The sequence below is a fragment of the Balaenoptera acutorostrata genome, chromosome 17 (genome assembly GCF_949987535.1).
Source record: "Balaenoptera acutorostrata chromosome 17, mBalAcu1.1, whole genome shotgun sequence".
NCBI lineage: Eukaryota > Metazoa > Chordata > Mammalia > Artiodactyla > Balaenopteridae > Balaenoptera > Balaenoptera acutorostrata.
In genome coordinates, this window is record NC_080080.1 from 10,140,752 (window position 1) to 10,154,897 (window position 14,146).

Consider the following 14,146-nt stretch of genomic DNA (forward strand, 5'->3'; position numbering starts at 1 on the left):
TGGCCTCCTTAATCAATAGAAGTTGATCAGAGGCCAGACAAGAAATTCAGGCAAGGCTTTACTGGGGCCCCTGCTGCAGCAGTGGGGGAGCGAGAACAAGGAACAGCTTCCCTTGCTTGCTCACTCCCGCGGGCGGGGCGGAGGGGGGGCCGTGAGCCGGTTCCTTATATTGGGTGAGGGTAGGAGTGTGCCCAGGGGTCAAGGCGGGGGGGTAGCTTAGGTGGTTTGCCCACTCCTTAGGTGGTGTTGTGTGCAGGGGGCATGTGCAGTATCCCGCTTTTGCTCCCGACCCCCTATTTTTGCTCCCAGCTCTTCAGAAGTGGCATGGGCTTTTTTTTGGTCTTTTTGTATCTTTTGTCCAGAACTTGCCTCAACTGCGCATGCACGCAGTTATTTTTAGTCCCATATAGTTTCTTTGTATTTTGTTGCTGGAGGAGAGGTTTGTCCAGGTGCAAGCATTGCAGCAGTGCAGCAAAGGGTCCCAAGTCCCAGCCAGTCTCACCATCCCTGGGGAAAGGTTAAGAGAGGCTGCATTCTTGAAGATCAGTAACATGAGCTCCAGGGAAGCCAAATCCAGGAAAGCAGAAATCACTAAACTTTTAATTAGTAAATTGTATAGTAAGACCTATAGCCTTAAAGCACCAAATATGAGCAATTTATCAGCAACTCTTGATGTAATACTTACGTCATAGTCCTTAACAAAAAGAGTCACTTCAGAACCTAAAAAAAGATAAAAGTTAGGTAACTCTTATATTTCAGTTTTCTCCAAATTTCTGTTAAGTAAACAAAGACACATATAAACATGCACACACATGCATGTGCACACACACCCACACCCACACACACACTCATTTTCCCCATGGCATTGACATTTCTGAAAAATCTACATTTTTTTTTTTTTTAATTTTATTTATTTATAGCTGTGTTGGGTCTTCGTTTCTGTGCGAGGGCTTTCTCTAGTTGCGGCGAGTGGGGGCCACTCTTCATTGCGGTGCGCGGGCCTCTCACTATCGCAGCCTCTCCTGCTGTGGAGCACAGGCTCCAGACGCGCAGGCTCAGTAGTTGTGGCTCACGGGCCCAGTTGCTCCGTGGCATGTGGGATCCTCCCAGACCAGGGCTCGAACCCGTGTCCCCTGCATTGGCAGGCAGATTCTCAACCACTGTGCCACCAGGGAAGCCCTACATCTTTTTTAAAATTAATTTTTATTGGAGTATAGTTGCTTTACAATGTTGTGTTAGTTTCTACTGTATAGCAAAATGAATCAGTTATACATATACATATATCCCCTCTTTTTTGGATTTCCTTTGAAAAATCTACATCTTTGATGTTCACAAGGAAACTGAGTAACTTAGGTCCTGATATATGTTCATTTATTAATTTCCTGAGCTGGAATGATCTGATTGCCAAGCCAGTCCATCGCCAGCTCAGGGGGTCACTTGGTCAAGTGGGTTAGTAGCCACTGCTCCAGACACAGCCTGTGTGTGACATTTTGGTCCAGTCGTTTCAGTGCTGTGAGTACTTTGATTCTCACCTGTCCCGTGGCCCTGTAAACAAGTCGTTGATGTGTCAGCCTCTCAACCCTGCCCCCTGCCTAGGCCCACCCCGTCCCTCTCACCCACTCCCCCCCAACCCTGAGATGAGATCAGTGCTGGCGTTTGCACATCTGTTCCACACATTGCTATGGATGTGATATTTTAAAAGCTAAAAATTCAATTTTGGCAACTTGCGTCAAACCATGCAACTTCAAAGTGGCCACATCTAGATGGACGTGCCAACTTCTGTTTCAGCCAGTGCTGCAGCAGTTCAGCGCCGATTTTTGATTAAAAATGGCTCTAGCGTGTAATGGCTAAGGTACAATCACATTCCCAAACTGAGATGAGCATCTTTCTGAGGAATTCAAAGGATAAAGTCAGAGTTAAGGGATCCTAGATGAGCTAATAGAGGACTGGTCAAACAGAGCCAGACAAGCTTCCGGCAGCACAGAATCAGTGTCAGACACCACTTGTCCTGGGCTAACCTGGCTCTGAGGTCCTTGGACCAGACCTTGGGGACAAAATCTGGAATGCTAGAAATTCCCTCTGTGGGCTCTGAGTCCCCTTATTTTGAGAGCTCGGCCCAGTCACCTGGAATTGTGGTTAGTCCGGAAGTTCAGCCACAGCTGACCATTTGCCCACCCCTCATCCAAAGAGAACCGAACCAGTGTGTCTGCGTCCAAAGCCAGTCGCCACTAGTAGGATGAACTGAAGCAAAGAGCCAGGCATTTCATGTCAGGGAAAGTACACTGGGAAAGGAGCCAAGCATATCTGGGACCTAAACCCCCAAATAAATAAACTGCTTTCATGATCCACCTCATCAATATTAGTCAAAAGGTCAAGAGTAAAGTTGTGGGATTCAAATCAATAGCAAACTAGTAAATGCTTATTGTGGGATCTGCCAGAACTCGGGGTACCTCCCCTGTCATTGTTTTGTTCTCTTAATCATAAACAGTTTGAAATTTCGGTCCACAAAGTGACAAAGGCCAATCAAAGGAGTTTACACATCCTTTATTCCTTACCCAATGCAGCACCCAGACAATATTTGCAAACTTCCAGTTCTGCCCCAAAGTGGGAAGCAGTGATTGTCCAAATAGCCTGGGCCCCAGACATATTGTTTGCTCACAGTTGAGCATCGAGAACCAGGCTACAGAGGGGTGCTGGAATCCTGCAGCAGGCTGGCTGGAAATGTCTGGACTATTATTTCAGCAAACAGAGTGGACATTCTGACCCTTGTTATTTCATTTCCTAGAGCAGAAGCTATGAGCTTATTATGAAAATTACTTCAACCTCTTCCTGTAGTTGTATTCCCAAGACCTCCTCCCACAGTGAGATCTCAAAAAATATTCTTTTGCTTTGTTTGGAAGATAGGTCATGATGGCATAAATATCTAAAAAAGAAAAGAGAAAGTAAGTAGTATCCCTAACTAAAAAAAACCATCAGGCATATAATTTGAATGTGATATCTCGTTTTCTCTCAGTACAGACAGGAAAAGTTGTGACAATCTTGGCTAACACCTCTTGCTTATGAAGAATGGTCTAATTCACTAGCACCTCCATTTTTATAAGAAGGAAACATTGTGTGTGATGGGTTCTGGGAAGCCCCGTGTGGATATTTTCCCGGGGCCCACCCCCAACTCGGTGTTTGCCCAAAGACCACTTAAAACCTTTTACCAGAAAAACATTACATGCACATCCAAGGAGATCTCTGCTCCCCCATCCCTAGATTTGAGGGAAAAAAATAATTGTGCCACTTTCAAACACAACAAGCATCCTTTCTGAGGCCCTGAATGCCAGTCATTGTGGACTAGATCACCTCGAAGCTTTCCCAAGTGAGCTTTCATAAAAAGAACACAAAAATAATTTTTTAAAAAAAGGAGGAGCCTTCTCTTCTGGGGGTTGGTTAGGGGCTTAATAAACAGTAGAGAAAATACAGCTCTAATGTGTGCACTTGGGGGCCCTTATTCAGGCTAAGCTTTTGTTCCTGGCGGTTTTTTCTCAGGTCGGCCTATAGTTGTAGGACACAGGAAATGGGTTAGGGACTGAAAGGTAAAATCCCTGCCTTTTCCACAACCCAAACCCTGCAGGCAACATGTTTGAAATGGAGTCACAGAGACGTCCAGAGGAGGCACGGGGAGATGCTGCCATAGAGACAATGGAAGGATCCTCCAGGAGTGAGTTGAGGAAGCCGACGGCCCTACCTGCTTCTGAGTATTTTCAGACTCCAGCCTGAGACTGGAAGCAGGCAGAGTCCTAGGAGAGAATAAGCCATCTCGGCCTGAAAGATAGAGGCCGCTATGAGGCTCTGAGCCTGTTGGACTGGGCGTCTTCTCTGGGTCTTTCCCAAGCAGCAACAAGCTGGCCTACAATGCAGGATCTCAATCACAACTACCTATAGCTAAATCTCAAAACTGCCATGTCCATCTCCCAGAGGAGCTAAAAGATGAGACCCTTTCACTGATGACTTCAACCTTACGCTTTATGCTGGTTCATGGGAAACACTCAAGCTGATGTTAACGCAGGCACTGGTCCCAGAAAAGGCTGTAAGTTAGTGCTTTCCCATCTGTGACCTCTGGTACCCTAGCAGCCAGCACCAAGAGGTAGTAGTAGGGAGGCATTCTCTGGATTCCGAAAACCTGAGTAAAACCTCATATTGACACACATCATAAGGCTGCCTTTCCAGGCTCTCGCTCTTGGCTGGAATTCTCTTTAGCAGTTGTGGTAATGCCTTTTATCCCCTGCTGGTCAAAAACTAGGCATTTGATTGAATAATAGGAAAACAAACTACTCTTATTTAATACATACAATTTGGTAAGCAGGGTCTTTCCAAATTTGAAGTCCATTTCGAGGAGAACAGGAAAAACGTAAGAGGACTTTTGGTAGCAAGAGATGGAAAACAATGCCCGAGGAAGAGTCTTACATACCCATTCAACCTTTCATTCATGCATGCATTCATTCATTCATTCCAAAAGTACTTGTTAAGAACCTACCAAATTTGCCAGATGCTGGAGATTTAGTTATGGGTAAAACACAGTGCCTGAACCTCCAGGAGATCAGAGCCTAGAGGAACAGACAAATACACCAGAAGGCAATTACAACACATCACAGTAACTGCTGTGCTAAGGATACGTGCAGACTCAGCATAGGCTTCCTGGAGAAAGAGATGTCTGAATTGGTTTTTAAAGAAGCAGTAGGACATGCAGCCTAGCTGCACGTTCAAATGCATACAATGTAATAGACTAACTGTTTAATAGGTCATACTGTGGTAGGTGCCTTGGCTCCAACACAAGGTCAGATGTCGTTTGCATTGGGTCCGATTCTGTACAGTAGTATACTCAGGGTATGGACAAACTGGAAAGGATTGTGCTGTATGTGGAAACCATGTCACCTGTGAAGTGATTGGGAAAACTGAAGGCATTAGCCCGTGGAAGAAAACTCTGGAGGGGGCTAAATAGATCTTATTCAGAGATCAGAAATAGATCCACTGGGTGAGAGTTGCGAACAAAATCAGGGAAGAAATTTAGAGTACTGTTTCCCAAATGGTATTCCATGGAATGTGTAGAGGAGATTCGAGCAAAAACTGTTTTATGGTTATAAAAGTTTGGAAGATGCAGCGTTTAAAAGTCTTACTTATGTAGAACTTATCAGTGCTTTTATTTCAGTAACGTGTACCGTGAGACTCCAATAGGAGGATATAAGAATTTTTTCATTCAACAAACGGGTACTGAGTGCTTACTTAGTGCCAGGCACTGGCATAAGCACTCCAAACAAAAAGAGACAAAATCCCTTCTGTCTCAGAGAGTAGTGACAATGGATGGCAGTAAACAAACAGTGGATCCACATTTCCTAAATCGATGGGTCCACAGAACCATTTTGTAAAGAGACATCCCTTCCTTCTTGTGTTCCTTGGAACAAAATTTTTGGGAAGGAGTTAATTAAAGAGGATCTAGTGATGAAAGAGAGTGATGATTTCCCCAGATTCCAGCACTGAAACTATGTAAGCTGATTTATAATGTCTACAGGGATGCTTTAGAGGGTGTTTTGATATTGGAATATGTGATCCAAAAGAGCTAAAGTGTTTTTGACTCAACAAAACTGGATGTTCCTAGAGAGTACACTTTCAGCCTGAAATCTTACTAGGAATAATTTATTTGCTGACCCAAACTGATTAAGGAATACAAAGGGTATTGCTATCCATGAAGCAATAGGACCTGTTTAAAAAAAAAAAAAAAAAGTAGGTTGTTAGTGTGTACATAAATTAAAAAAAAAAAAAGATTCCCAAAGGAAAGTCTTCTGGTCATAAACCAAATGATGAGCTTTAGAGGATTTATGATTTCCCCCACACCATTCAAATGCAGTTTACAAAAGGATACGTGGATGATAATTTTCACCAGAACCCCCAGACTCGCAGGCAAGACCTTATGATCAGAAACTTGGGTTCAGAAGGGACTCTGGTTTTCATTTGGGCTTTGATCTGTGTTAGGCACCTGTGAGTAAGGAAGTAATTGAAATGCCTGAGGGGGGCCATGGATCTCAGTTAGGATAAATCACCAGGCAGCAGTGTCTTTTTGTGAAGAGACTCAGACATGAGAGGCCCCCTCAGCTGCAAACTTTGATTTTTCCCAACATCGCTGCTCTAATCTGATCTCCTAAATGTCTGAAAATGCCAGCTAAAGTAAAGAAATGAATATACACATTTAGTATTGTATATTAAGTATTGTATTTAAATTGTTCATAAATTATATATGATACATATTTTAATACATGTTTCAATGTGTAATTGAATTGAATTATAATTACATTCATAATCATTGATATTCAATTATTCTCAGTCATTTACCATTTCCTTCCATTTCATCCATTATTTCCCCCTATTCTCTTGCCAGTTGCTTAAGCTGTTTATGTGAAAGAACAATCTCAACATTTTGGGAGGTCAATTTAAGACTGGAATCATATTTGAAAGCTTATGCTATTTTTTAACATGATTCTGATCTCCCTCACACTAGTCCTGTAAGTCTTAAAGGGAGAAAACCATATTCTATTGAAAATAGCCTGTTCCATCATAGACTCTAAACAGGCAGATAAGATGCGTTACACATTTCCCCAATACTGCTTACAAGTGAATCACTGTGGAGATATCAGCTTATGAATCTTTAGTGTTGGCCGCATTATCTTACTGGAGGCCAACACATGGTGAAATCATCTTAGTGGCCATTACTAGTGGAGAAGGACTATCACAATCTCAAACTATATTATCCCCCAAAGCCATTCATACTTTTCAGTGGTGCACTGGGGGTAAATGAAAGCAGATGGTTTCTCTTCCTAATTCCAACCTGCTTGACTTACTGAGTTGATGCTGGTCTTCCCTTGAGCGTATATGTCCTGAAGGTGTGAGGTAGGTTGAGAGAGATTGCTTGTCAAACAGCAGGTATAATTGTCATATGTAATTGACAAAACAAATGATCAGAAAAGGAATGGCTGAGCATAGACTACCTGCATTAAAATACTAGGGATATAATTGCAAGGAGTAAAAATAATTGCCTGGGCAAGAAAAGCATTCTCCATCTCAGCATCATTGACATTTTGATGTAAGGACTCCTTCCCAGCTCTTAATTGTAACCTGGTGGCAATGAGGAAAGAAAGAGAGGTGCTTCCAAGTTTATCTCTCACTTGAAGCAGCCACACAGACCATCAATAAGGGGCAGGGGAGCTCTGAAAGTAGGAAGTTTTACTGGTCTCTGCCTTACAAAAGTGGTCAATGACACAGGCACTCAGGAAGCAACATCTATTCCTGGTTTTCCAAAGGTCTCCCTACAGACTGCAGTCAATCCCTGATAACATTTTCACCAGTCCCCATCAATACGAGAAAAATGGGGACATTCATTAAGTTAAATGCATTCAGTGTAAAGAACAATCCTTTGTTTTGAGCTTATGTCATTCTTGTTGTAAAAAAAACATGCCCTTTCTTTTATGAAATGGTGGTCCTATAGAGGGTTGTAGCTGTGGCAATCACTGCTGCTACTGCTATAATTTGTATAAATCAGTCCAAAAATATTTTTGAAACTCCCCTTCTCTGTGAAATCCAGAAGTCTAAGAGCCATTGAAGGCATGAGGGACTGGTAGAGTGGAAGGCGCAATTCAGTTCAAAGAAGGAAAACTGTAGGAAAATAAAAATTACAAAGAGAGAAATGCCTAACTGTGGATCTGCGTAGATAGTGAGCTGATTTCCTCTCCTTTCCTGTCAGATCCCAGCTCCAAGCATTTGCCAGGGGAGCATTTTCGCATCTCTAAGCCAGAATGTATGTCCAGACGAGGGTAGCTTGAGTGTCTTTTCCACCTCCTCTCCAAGGTAGAAGACTAAATTTTGTCGTTTTCCAAACTATGTGGAGAGAATTTCTGCCCAAGAAACCAATAGGAGATCCACAGAAGGTGGACTCCAGTCTCTTTCACCTTCTGAGATGCTGTTCTAACATCATTTAATCCCAGGGCTCAAGCCCTCTGGCCCTACATGGACCCTGCTGTTCTGTTTGCTGGAACACTGGTCCCTGCTTCCCTCTCTCTGCTCCAGCCCTCCTCCTCACCTCTCATCCTGCCATACCTCCCCTGAACATCTATCTTTTTCTCTGTGGTAGCCTCCTTCATACTCAGAGCTGAAATTAACTTCAGTGCCCGAAGAGCACATACTTTACTTTTGCGTGTCGGCACATGCAACTCCATCCTTTATCCTGGGGCTGGAGAAGAAGGTTTCCGTAAATTCTACCAGTGATGAAGCCCTGCTCAAGAGTTCTTTAGAGACTTTGAATTTAGGTTACGTTGAATATCTCCATGAAGCTTGAAAGGAAGAGTCCAACAGTACCATAGGAGGAATACTTATGGAATGGGCTAGAAGGTTCCATGAGATCAAAGCCCCCGACTCTGGCTCTGGCTCTGGGGTCAGAGGATCTGACCTGGCTGCAGAAAAGCTGATGGCTCGTGAGCATGATTCTCTGAGGCTCACAGGTACATGAAGGGTTCAGGCAGAAGGACCTCCAGGATGTTCTGTCAGCTCTCACAGGCTGCCATTTGATGACTACACCATCTTATCTCAGTCTAGCCTATGGTCTAACATTGGCCAAGGTGAGAGGCTGGCAGAGAAATGAAGATGCAGTGAGTCTGTACAGAAGCAGAGTTTTCTCTTCCCCTTTACAGATGTTCAGCATCCTGTACCTCTCCCCAAGGAAATTTTTTGAGGGAGCAGATGAACATCCTTGTCCTTATATCTCTCCAGCTCCAACTCCCATGTTTTTGGTCATAGAAGCTGTCTTAAACTGGAGCTGTGAGTGAGCATTGCATTTGGCTAGATCCAACCAGTTGATCTTGGCACCTGCAGCTAAATTGCCAGGACACAGAGTCCTCCCTGCCAAATCTGGTGTGTCTTCAAAAGCCACAGCTGTTTCTGCATCCACGTGGCCACACCCAGTGACCAACCACGGTGGTTGTGCCTTTCCCCACCTCCTGCTGTTTAACCTGTGACATGGTGAGAGGCTGAAACTGCTGGCATTTTTTTTTTGCCTAAAGGAAATTAAAAACATGTATCTATGTGAAGATATAGATATATAATGGTCTGTGGGGAAAAAAACGTTCGTCTAGTGTAAAAATCTGACAATCTTTATCAAGTTTAAGGAGCAGATCCTGGCTCATTTGGCTGTTCATGAGGAATGCTAAAAAAAAAAAATGCAAGCCATTGGTCCCCAAGTCTCTCCACCACAATTAAAGGAAAGACCACATGAAAATGTGGAATCTGCTTGGTTGGAGAGGATCATTTCCACGGACTTTTCGGATCTGTTTTCCTTTCTGCTATTTGTATTGGTTTTCTTTCTCTCATGCCAGGGGTGTGCCTGGCTAGGGAAAGGGTCTTGATTAACACTTCCAAGCCGACCACTCTCCAAATAACCTGAACCAAGGGAGTTCAGGGCACCTACACAGAGGAAAGAGAAATATCCCTCTTGATGTGCTATTTTTGCCAGGTTGTGTTTCTCTGAACCGAATGCTAACTTATCAGCTTCTGTAGGTTTCACTGAATACAACTGCATGGAATGCTATTACTGTTTGCAATGCAACCTAATCTGAACACATTGCATTTCTTTTTAATCCAAAGGGGACTAGCAGGTTTATTGTGTTTGCATGTGCTTTCCCCCTAGACTCTGGCTGCCCTAACAAGAAATTCAATAAATCTACTTCCAAACCATCTCGCACAAGCTTTGCATGTCCAGTCGGGGCCTGAGGAAATTAACAAGAGAATAGAACATACCATCGACTTGCGGAGTGGCGATAAATTGAGAAGAGAGCATATCAAGCCATTCTCACTGATGTTTAAAGACTCCAGCCTGGAGCACAAGGTAGACCTGGGTCTCCATAGTGGCTCTTTCTCTGGAATAAATTGTCGCAAATGTTCATGGGACTAGAGAGAGCCCAGGGGCTGTGGTTTTGGTTGGTGTGTTTGTGGTTTGTTTGGTTGGTTTGGTACTGTCTTTTCTTTTTCTCTTTGAAAATCATGAGTAGACTGAAGGCCATGAAAGGAGATGCTGGTTAGATAAAGAGAGCCTCAGCTTTGCTTTTGAAGGAAAAGATGACGGAAAGAACAAAGGAGTTCCTTCCACTTTGAGATTATTAACCCAAATGTCATTAGCACCCACTTGCCTTTGTTTGTAGGTGAACCTGCCACCCTTGTAACATAATATATGAGGGTACCCGATAGCCTAATGCAAGCATTAATGATAAACACTGTCTTTCTTAGGTTGGAGACACCTGATCTCCCATTTTCCCAGTCGTCCACTGCTCAGACCCCCTGATGTAAGGCATGGTAGGTGGGTTGTGGATTCAGGGTTGGGTTCGAATTCCACCTCTGCCACTTCCATGCTAGGTGACCGTCAGTAAGTGAAGGATTCTGTGAGCACGAAGTCCTCTCTGTACAATGAGGATGATGGACGTGCCTCCCTCTTAGGTTATGACGAAAGGCTCCAGGCAATGCCTTGATCAGATCAACTGTTCAAAAGTAGCCGGCATTACCATACCGCTGCTGACTTTTTTCCATGACCCTTCTCCCAGCCCAGCTCCAAACTGCAGAGTGTAGTGGGGAGGTGGTGCTGTCCCTGCTTAACTGGGCTGCTCTTTTGCACTGATGGAGGCTGACAGACCTTCTTTGACTGAGCACAGGAGGTGCTTGGCATCTGCAGGAATTTCCGGCAAGAACAGCAGGGAATTTGCAAGCAAATTTCAGGAGTTTGATTCTATACTGTGCAAAGCTCCAGTGAACAGTTTTTTGTGAGTCTGCTCAACTGCCTGGGAGATTCTCCTTTCTTAGGCTTGGAGAATTCACACTTCTGTGCACATGCATTATTCCCAGCGAATCTCTTTGATAAACTCCCTGAAGGTTGCAAACTCCAAAGTACTATCTTCACCTGTGATTGACAATTTGAAATGTATCATGTCTATGTACTAACAAAACAAAAGGATAAGAAACATTTTGCCTGTTAAACAGTCCCCCTCAAATAGCAGGTGGACTTTTCTTGTTAGTAATATAACTAAGGGCTTACCGTCCAAATTAAATGCATTTTCTTTCCTGCTTGCTACGTGGAAGGAGCTAGGAAGAGCAGGGTGGTCTTGCAAAGAATCTTCTCAATTAGCCTGTGTAAATACCTGTGTCCAGAGCTATACAAAACCGTTTTTATTCATTCTTGCTAAGGAGGTACTGGCTTCACTAATGACCTGACCCTTGCAGACTAGAGATAATTTCTAATGTGTTTTATTCAGTAGTGTCTGGCCCGCACCTGCAGGCACCTGGTGTTGGAGGGGGGATGGATCTAGGGGAGGCACAGTGTATCTGAGGTTGATTTCTGTGACCAGCTTCTAGGAGAAGCAGAGGGCGGCATCCTGGATGGACATGCAGGGATGAGGCCGCTGGCAGTCCAGCTTTGCATCACCTAGTGTGTGCTCTGCGCCGTGTAGGTTACGGGAGTGAAGGCAAGTGGACACATCAGCTAATGTTCACTCCCCTCGTGTCACAGAGACGGCCCCCGTGACCCCTGCTCTGAGACCCTCTCCAGGGGCTGCATTACTGCTGAGCAGAGGATATATCAAAAGTCATAGTCAGTGGGTATTTACCGAATACCAGGCACTATTCTAAGCTGTTTGCACAAATTGACTAACAATGACAGTATGAAGTAGATGTTATTAGGAGCCTCATTTTATACTTGCTGAAATGGAGACATGGAGAAATGATTAGGTAGCCTACCCAAACTCGAACTGTCAGTAGAAGGGCTGCGATCTGAGCCCACTGTGACCCCAAAGCCAGTGCCCTTGTCTGTTCACGACACTGCCCCTCCCAGGAGCCCTGGGGACTTGCTCTCCCAGACCCTTGTCCGAAGAAGACAATCCTATGCTAGCTTCATCCTCTTCTCTTTGAACTTTGGATGAGGTGGGAGGCACAGGACAGGGGCTTGGGAGAGAGATCAAGTAAGAAAGGGTCCTAGAAACCTTACCAAAATAGCAGGGTCTTCAAATCCATAGGACTCCAGAGTTAGAGAACAGCATCAGTGTGAATCTACTCTGTGCCTGGTGTTTCTGTATATTGGTCTACTGCATCCTCAGGGAAACAGTACTATCTTGCTTCCGGAAGAGAAAACTGAGCCTCCTAGAGGTTAAGGAGAGGTCATAGGTCTCAGAATCTGGATGCCTATTTCATTGACTCTAAGGTACCACCAACTGTGAGGTGCTTGATTTTTCTATGCAGTGCTAAGAAAAACCACCCAATGAGCTGTGCTTACACCCTCAAGGTAAAAATGAACAGAAAAAAAACCCACCCAGCAGACAGTCAGTGAGGAAATTCACATGCCTCTATCTGGGTACTGGTTAGATTAAAAAAAAAAAAAAAAGAACTCTCCAAGAAGTTGAATCCAAAATGAAATTCCTGAGTTCACACACTGAATGTGATCTAAAAAAAAAAAAAAAAAAAGTCAGGCAGAGAATTTAAAATGGTTCTGTATTCATATTGCCCCCTGGTGACCAGCAGAAGCAATCACAAACCTCCCTGGAAGTACTCATGTTTCAAGACTCCTTTGATAGTTAAGATACTTTCTGATTTCAGAGATGTTAAAAGGTGGGGTAAAAATTGTGCATCTTAGATGTGTTGAAATATTTACAGTATTTGTGACTCCAGTCTTTTCTCTTCCCACTGCCCTACCCTGCTTCTTGGGAGCAAGTTTGGACCATAAAAGTATGTTTTCTGAAAGGAAAAATGGAAATGGAAAGAATGATTTTACCTTGGAAGTTCTGTAGGGAAGAAATTTTTGAGAATTTCTTTTCAAACAGAAAAGAAATTCTGTTTGAACAATATACAGATATATGAGCAAGGGAAACTGTTCTCCGCTCCACCTTTATTCGTGAATTGGAGAACACAAAAACTCTTTTGAAATGTCATCCAGACACTTCCTGGTTACATTAGTTTATAAAAATTAGCATATCTAGCAAGTGTTATGAGAAATGGGACTTTTATATGTCTTCTGGTGTTGCATAAATACTTGTTGAATGAATGAAGACAGGTCAAGGAGAATCTTTGAGGAGATTACCTCGCAGCTGGTCTCAGGATATTTTTTGTGAATGCTAAGAACCAAAAGACATGGGTTGGTTTTGGTCTGACTCTTGGCAGTGGAGTTTCCGGAGAGACGATTGTCAGGTTCTGCTCACTCCCTGCCGTGTCATTTCATGGTGGTTCACACACATACACACAGAGGAATCCTTAGAGTTAAGCTTCAGGAAAGTGTGCTCATGACTCATTTGTCTTAGCCAAGTTTGAGCAGCACATTTTCCTTCTGTGTTCCAGGGTTTTTGCTTCTGTGAAATGAGATAGTTGGACAGCTCCTAATAGCTTTCAGCAGTCAGTGCTATGAGGTTGTGAATTCCCTAGGGTCATGATGAACACATGTGCTAGTTTGCCTGGTTTACATCCATTTTCTCAGTGTAATTATAAATAGCACCTCCCTTCACTCAAAAATCACACGGGTGACAAGTCACGTGACCCAAGGGTTAGCCCTTGGCCAGGTTAGAATTAGTGGTTCTCAACATCTTCACTTCCCTGCAACCACATGAGGTCTCTGGGAAGACCCCAGGATGGGGGAGGGGCCCTAATCCCATCCTCAAAGGTCCCCTCCACTTCCTCCCAGATTTCACAGAAGAATCCTCTGCCCTTCTTTAGTTTCCAGCTAAAATTTCCTAAGGGAGCTGACAGATCTCAGGGGCAAACAAAAATTAGAACTATGGTAAAGAGATGTAGGAAACATGACATGTTTGTCAAATACTGTCAATCATATTGGAATTTTTTCCTTTATTATATATGATTCTTTTTCTTCCTAAAAAAAATTAATTCATTTTCACTGGCAAAAGCTTATACCAAGCATATAAGGCAAGAAGAAGAAAATGACATCTCTTGTAATCTTACAACCCTGGATAACCACTGTTAACATTTTGGCATCTGTCATGCTAGTCTTTCATGAGTATGATTCTTTATACTTATCTATGCAATTTTTCTATTAAAACAGGACCGTTTTGTACATCGTGCCTTGTAACATAGTGTTAAG

General features: G+C 43.4%; 1 protein-coding gene across 2 annotated transcripts in view; it reads left to right on the plus strand.

Annotated features, from left to right (window-relative positions):
- The window catches only part of ADCY8 (adenylate cyclase 8), a 228,347-nt gene that overhangs the window by 129,554 nt on the left and 84,647 nt on the right, over positions 1-14,146 (plus strand). For both annotated transcript variants that reach the window (XM_057532097.1, XM_057532098.1), the window contains exon 8: positions 9,713-9,910. In XM_057532097.1, the coding sequence (XP_057388080.1) occupies positions 9,713-9,910 (198 nt within the window). The remainder of the gene's footprint in view (positions 1-9,712; positions 9,911-14,146) is intronic.